At 45.1% G+C, this 14,823-nt stretch overlaps 1 protein-coding gene across 1 annotated transcript in view; it reads left to right on the top strand.

Moving 5' to 3' along the window:
- The window catches only part of shank2b (SH3 and multiple ankyrin repeat domains 2b), a 227,999-nt gene that overhangs the window by 90,362 nt on the left and 122,814 nt on the right, over positions 1–14,823 (top strand). Inside the window, exon 9 of the mRNA XM_069664439.1 lies at positions 2,651–2,728. Coding sequence (XP_069520540.1) covers positions 2,651–2,728 — 78 coding nt within the window. The remainder of the gene's footprint in view (positions 1–2,650; positions 2,729–14,823) is intronic.

The raw sequence follows: 14,823 nt of genomic DNA, 5'->3' as shown, positions 1-14,823 counted from the left end.
GCTTTTAACTACGCGTTCACGTGCGCATGATAGCTGCCATGCGTTCCCTGCGTCTGTTTGGAGCGTCGGCTGTGCATGTTCTTAAAGATTAACGCTACGTGTACGTGAGATGCAGTCTGCACATGAGCAGTAGGGGCAGTGTAGAGGCAGAGGGGATGTGACAGGGTCGACACAGCAGCAGGGACAACAAGGGCAGAAAGCTCTGAAGACAAGCTGATAGACCGAGTCCACAATTATCCACATCTGTACGACGTGTCACTGCACAGAGACAAGGACGTGGAAACCTGCAAAACTGAATGGAAACAAGTCCGGGACTGTTACGTCCGTGCACGGAGGAACATGTTGGAGAGACGGACTGAGGATGGTGCAGACTGTGTGTTCTGTCCACCGAACACACAGAAGCTTTTTCTGCCGTGATCTCAGAACTAACATCACAGTAACCTCCTCGAGTGTCCCGATGTCTGTTGTTTACATCCCGCACACACAGTAGCTGCATACGGCCTGAGCTCTGTGGTGCGCCCTCTACAGGTATCCTCCAGTAACACGCGTAGTGCAGAGACAAGTATGAGAACAACTACGTTCATGACGCAGACGGTGGTGTATGCAAACGCTAAGTTAAAAAGCAACAATATCTCGGGCCTTACTGGATACCATTATGAAAATGTTCTTATTGCCAACAATCCCATGAAAAGAGTAAAACCAACAGTATATAATTACCTCCTTTCTTCCTGACTCCCCCCTGCCTGCAGCTCTCAGCTCGAGCCTGCTGTTTCCAACTGGAAGCTTAAATCTTTAAAATGACTCACAAATGTAAATTGATTTCTTTAAACGCTCAGTATTTCCCGACGAAAGCTGACGGCTGTAGTTTTTATAAAAGCAAATAAAAACAAGTGGAAATAGTGCGTCAGTCAGGGACTATTTTCAGTGGCGGATTCATCTAGTGCTCTGGTTTGGGGCAGCAGGACATGAGCAGTGAAGTTAGTGAAAAGGAAGGTTCTGTCTGTGGTCCAACACATGGCACTGAGCTACGCCCGGAGGGAGCATCTTTAAATGTGACACAAACTTCCACTTGGACTTAAGGATGAACTGATTAGAATTCCGTGGTCAAAGGTTAAAGGTCAAGCTTGTTGCAACCTCACTTCGTCCCATCGTGGAGGGAATTTTATAAAATGTGATTTATTGTCATTTTTGTGTCGGTCTGAGAGAAAGAGGCTGCCTGCGATCGATCTGTTGACAGCTCGACCGCTCTGTACCTGTTTGTTCTGCTGTCGAGAGAAGGTTTACTCACAATCACAGGATCTGCAGAGAAACACAGAGAGAGAGAAAGGCTCTCCGGTTTTATATCCCTCCCGTAAATGACTGTGCTGCGACCTCTCCTGTTTAATGCAGGCCTACTTATGCTGCTGTTTTGTTTCAGGGTTAATGTATTCTTTCAAATCTTTCACATATACACATAAATCCCTCTCTGTGGGAAACACTGATGGATGCAAACTTTACTGGTTTGCAGAGGCAGACAGCGTGTGGCTGTAATGCTGCTTGTTGTGTTTATTGATGCTAATAAAGATGTAGAATAGCTGCAGTCTCGTCGTAGGAGAGCTGAAGCGATGGAGATGATAATGATGGCTACGTGTGTGAAACAGAGGGGGGAGATGTAACCTGGATTATTCCTATTAGGTTGTTTTACTGTACGTCATAAATATGCATGAGTCCTCACCCCGCCTTTATGGAAGCAGACTCCAGCTGCATAAAAACTTCTGGCGGGAGTGTGTGTGAGAGTCCTCCTCTGTCATCTTCTCCACCAGTGATCTACACACACTAACTCAACATGAAGAGCACAAGAGAAATCCATTTGAAGCTGAAGTTTCCGTGTCGTCCGAGCCGCACGTTCCTGGATTATCCTGATCTGACTTTTTTTAGTTGCGTTTCATCCCTCTGCTTTTTATTTCCTCTGCTCTGCTTCTAATTATGCTCTTATGCTAAAATGCCCCCAGCTCTGATGTATGTCACACATTTCCATTATAAATGTGCAGGAAAACCGTGTCGTGGGATTGCCTCACTCCAGATGGTAAAAATAGCCCACTCATGCTCGTCTTAAAATACGATGTTAAATGTCTAATGGCAGGAATATTTCAGCGCTGACAACACTGCACACATTCAGCCTGTTTCAGTTTCTGTGTGAGCAACTCTCAACAGCTTATTGTGGCTCTAAAAAAAGTATTTATATTCATGTGTGTGTGCACAGTACATGCGTGGTTGAGCACTTTGTGGGCGATCCGTGCAGTAGATTCAAACCCCTCAGCACTCTCCATCTCTCTGTTCTTCTCTCTCTCTGTCTCTCTCCATCTATCTCTCTCGCTCCCTCTTTCTCTTTGAGTGGAGCAATAGATCCACACTTAACAGCCAGAGAAGCTCCATTCCTGGTAAAGGTAGATTTTCTCTGGTTCTTTTCCTTCTGTGTCAGTGCTGGGATGTTTAGATCTCTTCCTCCTCTGCTGACTTCTCCTGCTTTTTGGGAAAATTCTGCTAATGTCACTGGAAGCTTTAACCAGCCTGTTTGCTCCACAAAGTAGGAGAACTGAAGGATTTCAGCGTTTGTTTGACACGTTTCCTGAGCTTTATTTTCATGTTGTCTTCCTCTTTCCTTCCCCAGGATAACTGTGCCAGAGTGCTGCTCGTTCGTGGAGCCGACAAGGAAGTGAAGAACTACAACAGCCAGAGTCCATTTCAGGTAGAGGAAAAAAAAGAAAACATTTTCTTTGCTGCTGTTTGCATGTATACTCGATTATAAATGATTGACTTCAGCTTTCAGCGTAGGGAAAAAGCATTTATAGTAGCAGCACACTTTCTTCGTCTCATTTGTTACCATGGCAACAGTGCAAAATGGTCAAGGTCAGCTGGAACCAGGGAATGTGGGATGTCTTCCTGGCCAATGTTATATCTGTTTCAGCAAAACAGTTTTTACAGGAGAACCTGAAGTGAGCATCAGACCTTGACGCCGTCAATTTAGTCATTTAACTTCTTGTCCCTGAGATTTCTTTACACATTAAAGCTCCAGCTGCAAGTCAGAGAGTGCAGTGAATGTGTTCTGAAAGGTTTTCTGAGAGGCCTTTAGGAAGAGCAAGGGAATTCTGGGGCCCTATTTTTACAGGGATAAAAAGTTTTGGAATTGCTCCTTTAGACTGCTTCGGCCAGTAGGCATGCAGGGCTGTAATGTCTGCAAAATTAAAGTGCGTCCACTAAAAGTTCTTGTTGTTTCCACTGACAGGCTCAGAAGTGTGTGACAACATGACAGAAAGGATCCCTACAGAGATAGACCTTTTTGTTACAGAGGAAGATGATTGTTTTTAACCACAAACAGACGTTACATCGCTCTCTGCAAACACACCAGACTCCATTGACAAAAACATGAATTTTAACCTGCACAATACAGGAGTTGCTGGTCTACCACCGCCTCCATCTGTTCATTTGTTTGTGTTTCTGTGTGACTTCGGTGTTTGAAATTTGTTAGCTGGGTTCAAACACAATATATTAAACTTGTACTAATCATGCCAGTGGTAGACTGTATGGTGGCTTCAACAAAAGCTATGCAAAGCCTCTATTTGGTTTCAGAAGCAACATCTTCCTCTGTAACAAAAAGGTCTACACCTTAGGGATCCTTTCTGTGATGTTGTCACACACTTCGGTCGGTCGGTTTCCAGAGGTGTCGACTGATCCGTGCGAGTCAGAGAGGATTTGATTAAGTCGGTAGATGGATTTAATAATGCTTCTGTTGCTATTGTTTCTATACACTATAATGCTCAGTTATGTGGAAAACCAATTAAAGCTTTAATTATTATTGCTGTAGATGTAAAACTAGATAAGAACAGTGATTATACTACCCATCAGGACCGGTATTTATAAACCTGTATGTTGGGATCTAAGTGAGTATTAGATTGTAAAAGCTTTAGACTTTCTGCAGTAGATCACTTCTGCCTACACAGATAGGACCTCTAATTAAAGAGGAAGATGATGTTTTAACCACAAACAGACGTTACATCGCTCTCTGCAAACACACCAGACTCCATTTAAAAAAGGAGTAATTTAACCTCACAGAACACAGGAGCTGCTTGTGCACATCTGCCTTAAGCAGTTGGTTTTCTGTGTTGTTTTGTGTGACACAAATATTGTGTTTGATCTCAGCTAACCATTAAAAACTCCAAAGTCACAACAAACAAGCAAACTAGCTTCTGTGAGGTTAAATCGCTGTTTTTATGAATGGAGTCTGGTGTGTCTGCAGAGAGCGATGTAACGTCTGTGTGTGGTTAAAACAATCATCTTCCTCTGTAACAAAAAGGTCTATCTCTGTAGGGATCCTTTCTGTCATGTTGTCACACACTTAGAATAACAATCTGAGCCTGTCAGTGGAAACAACAAGAACTTTTAGTGGACGACCTTTGACCCATCAAGGATTATGTTGCAGCCATTACAGCCTGTTTCACTGCTGCAGGATGAAGGAATCTACCAGAGGAATTCCAAAACTTTATGTACCTTTTGGTCATTTAGACCCAAAATATGAACAAATTATGCCCACATTTAAAAATACAAAAATTCATTACATGCCATGTCAGACCCGTTGCACATTTAAAAAGATACACAATTGAAGTTTGAGCGTGTGCACGATACATGAGCTGGTATAACATGCATGCTACATGTGTGGTCTTTGTGTTTGTGTTGGTAGTGTTCAGCAGCACATCCATCGCAGGGTAAAACCCCGGCAGCGTTTAAAGAGCTGCCGAGCTGGAATGATCGACTCATAACCTACGCCTGAGTTACTAAAGAGCCGCATTCAGGCCGGCGTGTGAAGGCAGTCCCACTGGGTCCTCCACAGGAGCGCTTCATTACCCAGAGTGCCTCATAAAGGGAGTGAGCCCCGAGCCATTGGTGGTCATATCAGGGTGTTGGTCGTCGTTTGACCGTTCAGCTGAGGGGTTAGGTTAGCAGCACAGGCCTGGAGTTAGCTTACTGTGTTGGTGCAGCAGCGGTGTTATGGTGTCAGTGTCACCTCACAGGAAGAGGTTCTGGGTTTGGACCTGCAGGCCGGGTGGGCCCTTCTGTGTGGAGTGAGTGGGTTTTTCCTGCTGCTCTCTCGGTGCTAACATTCAGGAAGTGGCTCTGAAGCTCCTGTGAATGTGAGCAGTCAGTGATGTAGCGGTGTCCCTTACAGATGTTACCGAAACCTAGTCTTGAGAACCTCTCTGAAACCAGTGTGACAGAAAAATTAATTTTTTACTTACATATTATGTGTGGAAAAACAGTGACAACATTTTGCTTGCTTTCCAATCTCTGCTAGCATCACGCTGTTGTTGTTGCCTTTCGTCACTTCATAATTGAACTGAAATGTTGATTTTCCGGGGGGGTAAAAAACATGTTATGGGATCAGTGCATTGACTGGCGTACTTGTCAATACGTCATTCCACATTCAGCGAATATACAGACTCTATTATCGGCATTGCAACAACTCTAGTCCTTTAGCTGCTTATGTCAGCTGGGATTTGCTCCATACCCTACAAAACAGGTACAAGCAAAGCCAATAATCTGCTCTGTTGCATTATGCATCTTTCAGTAGGTGAGGTCGCTCTCTTAGACGTGCTGTAGGTTCAAAGGAAAGGTCTTTATTTAAACTTTATTAAACAGCTGGTTAGTTCTGTTTGTTGCAGAATGGTACAAATTGGTGACAAATTAACAATACACCTGCATGATCAGAAACCTGGCGGAGTTGTTTGCATGCCACTTATTCCTGATTCCATCTGAGAACTCCTGTTAGCGTCTTTAGGTCTTTCCTTTAAAGTCGAGCTGAAACGGCATTTCAAGAGTATCTAGCTTCCGTATCGTGACGTATTTCTGAGTGAAACAGGACGTGCAGGCGGGACATATCATTAGAGGGATTTGATGTGATCGTTGAGAAGTGGGCGTAGACAGTCGTCTCCACAGCGCAGCAGCTAGCTAACTGAGCGAGCGTTCTTGGTGCTCTGCGGCTAAATGTTGCAGATTGATTGGTTGAAATAGTTTGGTGCTAACTTACGTAAGCACGCCTTAAATTTAGTTTTACCGGAAGAAAAAAAGATCGGATTCTGATATAAGAATACGGAGAAATGGATTCTCTGGGTTTTTTTGGCCTATATTGTCAAATAGATGCACAATATTACCGGGGATGTGATCTAAAAGGATTAACATGACATTTTTCATTTCACCTCAACTTTAACTGTTTGATGATTAAATACACAACACACAAGCTGTGTCCCAGTCCACGGGCTGCAGCCTTCGAAGGAGGCGGTCCACGGAGGATGCTCCATTGTAGCCTGCGTAGACGTTAAAGCCGAACGGAAACAAGACGGTCTGGTCTACCCTTGCGTCACCAAACGCTGCTCCTGTCGCCTAGCAACAGGTAGCTAGCGGGCTAACTAGCTAGCATAACTAAGGTTGCTTAACTTAACCTCTTATTTTAAAGAAAATGTGTTTCGATGGCCTTTTCATTTTCTCAAACATGTGTAACACTACTTACTCGATTGAGTTGAAACCAAAAGCTTTTACATTTTAAAGTTTATTCCTCAGTTTAAAAGTCTGCTGTTTCCTTTGAATTAGTGCGCAATGCATCTTGGGATACGATGGGCCACGAAGGAGGCCCCTGATGGATCCTTCGCGGCCCAGGTAAACGGAGGACACATTTGTCGGCCGCATCTGAAGGAGCCTTGAATTGGGACAGCCTTCGACGCGCTTCTGTGACGCAGTCGGCCTTCAGATACGGCCTTTGAAGGCTGCGGTCGCTGGATTGGCACGCAGCTATCATGACTTTATTATTGTGCATATTCCTGCAGCAATCCAACACGTCCAACACTTTGTCACCGCCCTGCTTTGGCCTCTGATACAGATGCACAGTGTATGTCAGGCGCCTCTTTCAAGGTCTGTTTTCTCCTTTTGAAAAGTTCTGTTTGGTCAGCGGACGCACAGCTTGGTTAACTAATCATTTAAAGGTCATTAATATCTCAACTTTGATTTTTTAAATTACAAAGAACTCGAACTCGAACCATCTTTAAACACCAACTAAAGGGAAACATATTTTATAAAGATGGTGTCTGGACCTTCCTTAAAGACCAGAGACTCTGAAATGCAGTCATGAAGCTTTTCTGGAGGTCAGTAGTGGAGCAACACGTCGCTCAGACACGTTAGGATGGTTTGTCTTTCGTTAGTGGCTCATCTGAATATCTTTTTATGTCAAACATAATGTGTAGTGTAATGTGCATCAAATGAAAGCTAAACTCATTAAGTGCCTTTACACTGAAACACATCTCTGCAGGAGAGCTGAAGTGAAACACTTTGTGGTATTTTATCACACCGAGCTTGGAAGGATTCGTGTGTTTTATGTAACCATATCATGAAATAAACAGGACAAAATCATCTGATCATTTCTGGACCAAAAAGAGCAACTGTTGAATAACTGCCCAGCCCTGAAGATATTTCCAGAACAGCAACATGTCGCCTGTGAGAGCCGAATATTAACAGTAACAGGAAACGGTTTAACTCCCTCAGAATCACAGACTGAGAGATGCTTTCTGCAGCCAACACTCCTCTCCAGCCTCTCAGCGAACATACAGAGAAAATCTGTTGTAAGAGAGACAAACAGCAGTTCTTGTGCTGACAGAAGCCTCGACAGCAGAACAACAAGCAGCCACTAGACATGCTGTGGACTCTCACTTGTTTTCGAGTGGAATAACTCGCTCTCTTGCTCTTACTATCTTTATCACTGTTGCACTCTCCACCTACACATGGAGCCAGGAGCCGAATCCAACAAGTTTGAGCCTGTTCTCTGAGTGGACGCTTTCTTGGAAATGTAGGAAATCAGCAGCTCAAGTATCAGTGGATGAAATAAGGATTTGTCCATCAAAAGCAGTGATATAACATGAAAACGACTCCCCCTCATTAAGACCAGGAAGGCACTTAATCTAATGTAATCTAAAAAACTTGTTTTAGTCTCTTCACCGCCATGATCAACCTGCTGCAGGGTGAGAGAGCATGAGTGATCAGTGATCAGGTCAGGCTCCAGTCGGAGTTTCAGGTCATTCCCAAAGTGTTGGATTGTGATGAGTTCAGGGCTCTGTGCGGGCAGGTCACGTTCATCCATGGAGCCGGCTCTGTGCACAGGCGTCATTATGAAAAGGAAAGGGATAAAATAACCACCGACCCAGAGCTGGGAGAGGACTTTTGTCTCAACTATCACTGTGTGTCTTTGCAGTAAGGTTTTCGAAGGTACTTCCAGCGCACTTTAGTTTTGCATAGATTGTCGATGTTTGTGTGGGAAATTTTGAAGTGGAATTCCAGTTTTTTATTTGTATCTGGGCCCTGTTTGAGATATTTTTGGACGTTCGTGACTAATTGGTACAAGAAAAACTTGACATTGCTTCAGCCAGTTCTTTTGAAACAGGCTGCGAAATAATTAGGGAGCAAAATGTGCCTGTTTAAGTCCGTCCACTAAAAGTTCTTGTTGTTTCCACTGACAGGCTCAGGTTGTTATTCTAAGTGTGTGACAACATGACAGAAAGGATCCCTACAGAGATAGACCTTTTTGTTACAGAGGAAGATGATTGTTTTAACCACACACAGACGTTACATCGCTCTCTGCACACACACCAGACTCCATTGAGAAAATCGTTAATATTACCCTACAGAACACGGTAGTTGCTGGTCTACTTTGATCAGCTTGTTTGTGTTATTTTGTGACTTTGATGTTTTTCATGGTGAGTTCAGAATTAACGCAACATTTATGTAAGACACAATAACACAAACAACTAACCAATCGAGACCGCAGTGGACCAGGAGCTCCTGTTTTATCACTGTTTTTCTGAATGGAGTCTGGTGTGTGTGCAGAGAGCGATGTAACGTCTGTGTGTGGTTAAAACAATCATCTTCCTCTGTAACAAAAAGGTCTATCTCTGTAGGGATCCTTTCTGTCATGTTGTCACACACTTAGAATAACAACCTGAGCCTGTCAGTGGAAACAACAAGAACTTTTAGTGGACGACCTTTGATCAGGAGCATTTTCCCGTACCGAGTTGTCTCCAGGGACGAGAGATGTGTTGTTTTTGTTTGCTGTGTGGGCAAAACTTTACGGAGAACCGAGTGTTCATACTTTTGGCCTTATGTTGTGTTTGTCCATGACATCTATACCATTGTTACAGGAGGGAGCGTAATCCTGTACAGGACGCGTGCAGCAGCTCGTTACATTCTCCCTTTCAGAGGCTGTAAATGAGGATTCCCTTTTATATGTATATGTGCAGCTCTTTATTTATGTGTTTGTGTGTTTTACCACCGTCTGTAAAGCGAGGGGGCACTCTGCATGCTTATCAATTCAGCGGAGAGAAGCAGCATCATTAGGAGCCGCGTTAACAACTGGAAAGTGCAAATGCTAATAAACAGCGATCGTTGCAGCTGAATGAGGCACGCTTACGTCGCTCTGCAGCGCGTGCTCTTAATTAGGACACTGTGTGGGTGTGTGGCCATTTGATAATATCATGTGTCAGTTCAGTGTCTGACCGTGTGTGTGCGCGTGAGTGTGTGTGTGTGTGTGTGTGTGTGTGTGTGTGTGCGCACAGCGTAGCCTGATTAGCATTATTGCACACAACAAAAGGAGAAGAATTTGAGCAGAAGCTGGAGCACAGAAAACTCCCATCATCCTCTCTGAGCGCCTGCTCTCGAGATAGAGGGCTTTAAAGGAGATTAATATTCATTTTCTTTATTTAAAAATCCCCTCTAACAATCGGTCACATCCTCTCCACTTCCTGTTCCTCTTCTTCGCTCTTTTTGTCCCCTTGAACTGCATTTGCATCTCTGCAATCTAACCTTCTGCTCCTTTAAGCTCCTCATCCTCTCTGCTGTACCTTTCCTTCACTCCCTCCTTTCTCTCCTCTGTGTTCTATATCTCCTTAATCTAATTCCTATCTCCTCTCCTCATTATGTTCTTTGTCTACTTTCCTTCTGCCCTCAGTTCTGCCCTCTTTGCCCGCACACAGTCTCTTCTTCTCTCCATCACCCTTGGCACATACTGTAAGTCAGACATGATTCCTCCTCTGCTTCTCCTTCCTCCTTATTATTCAAAGTCACACGCAGCAAATTACAGCCACCCGTAGCACTCTGTAGTTCATTATACCAAAGTGTTTTCTGTTGAAAACTTTCCAGAGGCATTTATTTCAAAGAAAGAGTCATGGCAAAGTATAAAGAGCGATACGTCTGCTGAGGGCGAGTGAGGACTGAAAGTTTAGCTGCCATCAGGTTCAGGTTGAAAACAAAGGCCGAGGAGCTGTAAGAAGGATTTAATAAACAAAGCCCAAAACCAAAAGGCAGAACAACTTGAGGACCCGGGGAGCAGGTGAGGAATCAAAAGTCCAAAAATAAGCTGACATGAAGCAGAAAACACGGTGAAACACTCGTAGAGCCGGAGGAAACATCAACCCAAGGAGCAAGGGAGACGGTGAGACGACCCGGCTCAGAAACAGGGCGAGACTACACACACGGGAAAGGCGAGGGTATCAGACACAGGTGTGACTGTAACTGGACACAGGCAGAAACAATAAGGGCGGGCAAACACACAGACAGGAAGTTCATCAACGAGGGAGAGGAAAGTGACAAAGTAAAACAGGAAGTGAAAACTGAACACCGAATACATCACACACAGAACTAAACAGGATGAGACGTGACAGTTGTAATACTTACAATACTTTTTATTGAACATAAACATGATCTTTTGTGAACTAGTTTTGTGTCACCAAACTGTGACTATTTCACAGCGTTGATCATGCATTAGTAGCTTTCTTCTTCTCCCTCGTGCGCTCTCAGTTTGTATTGTTTCTGTGGTGTCTTAATGCAGTGTTCAGAGGTCAGAGGTTATTCCTGTCTCATTCTTGTGAAGCAATATCTCAGGAATGCCAGGAGGGGAAAAGGTCGAGGTCATCGCTTCCTCACATATTCTAAGGAGGACAGATGTCTCAGCAATGCCTCATGGGAATTGTTTACATCTTCTGTATTTTAATTTTGTCTCAGGCCGGAGATATTCTTGCTTTTTCGCAACTGTTCACACACTTGTCTCTGCACTACGTGTGTTACTGGAGGATACCTCTAGAGGGCGCAGCAGAGAGCTCCGGTTGTATGCAGCTACTGTATGTGCGGGATGTAAACAGCAGACATGGGGACACTCGAGGAGGTTACTGTGATGTTCATCCTGAGATCACAGCAGAAACAGCTTCTGAGTGTTCGGTGGACAGAACACACCGTCTGCACCGTCCCCGCTCCGTCTCTCCAACATGTTCCTCCGTGCACGGACGTAACGCTCCCGGACTCGTTTCTATTTAGTTTTGCAGGTTTCCACGTCGACTTCTAAAACAGAACTTATCTGTCCGGAGTCGAGCTTGCGATCAGTGCGATGACGACTGTAGCTTCTATATATGGGGCGCCTCTACCATTTGAACTAAGCCAGCGGCCCATGTAGCGATAATTTTTGAGGACGTGCACAGCCGACGCTCCGAACAGACACAGGGAGCGCATGGCAGCCATCGACTCCTTCCATGATAGCTCCGTGTACAATCTCACTTTACTCATGTACCTGTTTGTTCTGCTGCTGTGAGGAGAGTCACACGTTCTGCAGAGAAAAGAGAGAGAGAGACGTTCTCAGGTGTTTTCTCCTTCCTGTGTGCGACCTCTCGTGTTTAACAGCGGCCGACTTCTGAGAATATCTTTTAAAATCATTTTGCATTTATTGAATAATTTTCTGTCGTGTGCAGCTCCACTTTGTTTAAACTGAACATGTTCCAGGCTCAGTGGGCTTCATGACTTTGACACTCCCAGCCTGTAGCAGTGCAGTCTGATGAGCTTGTAAAGTTTGTTGGTAGTGGTTCCTCCTGTAACACCCCGCTCTCTGTGGAGTCTTCTGTGTCTTAACTGCTTCCTGTTCTGGACTTTTCTTCTTCATTGATTAGTGATTGATTTCCCGTCCCCTGCGCCCCCTCCCTCTGCAGACTTGCTGCCTCGGCTGATGTTTCACTCGGCTGCAGGCGGCTCAGCACGCTGCTCCTCCTCCTTCCAACCCCCCGCTGCTTTACTATTGTGTTATACACAACCATTTGTCTCCATGGGAACCAGGGAGAACAGGAAAAGAATCAGTGCGGGGGTGGTGATGCTGGTGATGCTGGTGATGGCAGTAGTGGTTGTGATGGTGGGCGGTGGAATGATAATGAGGGATAAATTGGGACCGAGTTTCCTGTTGCTCATTGGTCACCTGGTTTCGTATCGTTACCTCATCAATAAGAAGTAAAGAGTGCAACCATCGCCCTCTGCTGCGCTCTGTCACCTCCGCTTGGATCAATATTCCACCTTCCTGAACTCTCAGTGCAAGAAATAAAATGAAAAGCACATCCATGCTGCTGCAGAAGCTCTGCAGAGATGCTTCAGTGAACTCCTGCCACACACTTCATCCAGAGTGAGAGACGCTCAGAGGCAAATATAGAGGCTCGTGTGTTAATGCAGTGAAGTCATTCCCGCAGTGTGGACAGGAAGCAGCCGTCAATCAAACCTCCAGAGGCCGGTGATGAGTATGGATATGATGGCTGTTTTATTTTCAGTTCAGAGATGACATTCTTCTTTGTTGACGCAAACTGAGCCGACACTCATCCATCAGTTGTGCAAGCTGTCCTCGACATAAATAGCATAAAGGAATGCTTGTAGTTTATTTAGTGCTGTAACAGAGGAACACCGAGCGTCCCCCTCCAACCGACCCAGAGGAGAACCGTCCTGAACGCGGTCCGGATCACTTCAGACATGATGGATATCGATGATAAAACATTTTAATAATTGCATCAGTATTTTATCCAATGAGAGGGAGAAGGAGGAGGAACATTCTAGCCCTGAGGCTAACATTAGCTAGCATACTTCTACTGACAGAAAACCAACAGGTACATTCTCACCTTTGGTTCCTGCAGAAGAAAACACACATAATAATCTTGATACTCTCCTGTAGTGAGCGATGTGTGATCGAGTCAGAGATCAGAGAATCTGATGTCTTTAAGTTTCTCTTTGTGTGTCGTGCAGCCTGATTTTAAATCGGGTTTAACGCTCTTTATTTCCCGTGAGTCGCCCAATCTGACCCTTTAACTGGCACTGAGGAAGTAATGACGAGTATCTCTCGATAAGATGATGGATGTGACCAATCGATCGTCCCTCCTCAGTCAACAACAAAAGGGCTTTTGGAACTTTACTGACGTGTTTACAGCACAAAGCATGTGACGGTGTGATCTGATGTCTTTCTGAGAGTCACGGACGTCAGGGGACCAGTTTGGTTATAAAGCTAACAGATTTGTGTTGTCGGCACTGAAGTTACTGTTTTAGTGTGGACACAGGACATGACCTCTGAATGAAACAGAGTTAATGAAATGAGGTCAGAGAGAAGAAATCAAGGAAATCATAATAACCTGGTTTTAACAAACGTAATAAAGGAAGTGGAGCAGCCGCTGTGACATGACCCACTGCTTTGTGGATGATTCTTATTTTAAACCACATATTGGTCCTTATTGCTGTTGCCATCTTGTTTTTTGCACCATATTTGGATGAGAAGGTGAAGCTGGAGGGGATTAAGGGGTTAGCAAATGTGTTATCAGCAAACGTAGTGTTAGCTTGGTTAGCAATCCTTCCATTGTCTCCTGCTCATCCGGGGTCGGGTCGCGGAGGCAGCAGGCTCAGCAATGCGACCCAGACGTCCCTCTCCCCAGCAACGTTTTCCAGCTCATCCTGGAGGATCCCGAGGCGTTCCCAGGCCAGGTGGGATATATAAGCCCTCCAGCGAGCTCTGGGTCCGCCCCGGGGTCTCCTCCCAGTTGTGCCCGGAAAAATGTCACAGGGAGGCGTCCTGATCAGATGCCCGTTCAAAGTAACTGTGATATTAGCTGGGATGCTAGTTTTGGCTGGAGAAAAACAGGTCAAATGTACAAACTGAAATGAGACATAACTAGCTGTTTGGAGTGTCTTTAAGTGCAGTCAGTCACAGGTAGCCCCGCCCTAAAGCCCCCCCTCTTCCTGGTCTGTGTGACTCTCAATGGGAGCATCAGTGACTAAATGAACATCATGCTGTGTTGAAGAAGACTTGAAACTAGAGACTGAGACCAAAAACTCATCAGGAACATGTTTACTGAGGGAATACATCAGGAGAGGAGGAGGAGCATTTGCTCAGAGAGTCGCCCCCTGCTGGACGTTAGACAGAATGCAGGTTTACATTGACGTCACTATAGAAACGGAGAAGCTACATGTTAAAGTAAATCACTTAATAATAAAAACATACATCCAAAGTGTTTCCACGTTAACGATTCCTTCAAACGTCTTGGATTAGTTCTGCCTCATCAGGTTTCAGGTCAGACTGAGAGTGACGTCTTCATCTGTCGCTCTGTCTCTCCCTTCTGACGTGTCACTCCATCACATCCCGTGAGCCTGCTCTGGGATCAGCTCAGGATCCTCTGGGAGAAAGCAGCCTGTCACAGATGTGTCACACACCGCTGCATTCAGTGTGGGAGATCCTCCGAGCGAGTGGGAGAGCGAGCCGGCAGGCATCATGTAGGATACGTCCCCCTCCTCCTGCTCCCTCGCAGTCAACTTCACATTTCCTACCATGAAAGAGCGAGCGAGAGAGAGAGAGAGAGAGAGCGAGAGAGAGAGAGAGAGAGAGAGAGAGAGAGAGAGAGAGAGAGAGAGCGAGCGAGAGAGAGAGAGCGAGAGAGAGAGAGAGAGAGAGAGAGAGAGAGAGAGAGAGAGAGA

This window comes from Semicossyphus pulcher, unplaced genomic scaffold (assembly GCF_022749685.1).
Source record: "Semicossyphus pulcher isolate SPU_LCO1_2020_fin unplaced genomic scaffold, fSemPul1.0.p SCAF_1, whole genome shotgun sequence".
Lineage (NCBI taxonomy): Eukaryota > Metazoa > Chordata > Actinopteri > Labriformes > Labridae > Semicossyphus > Semicossyphus pulcher.
This window is presented reverse-complemented; position numbering and strand designations above follow the sequence as displayed.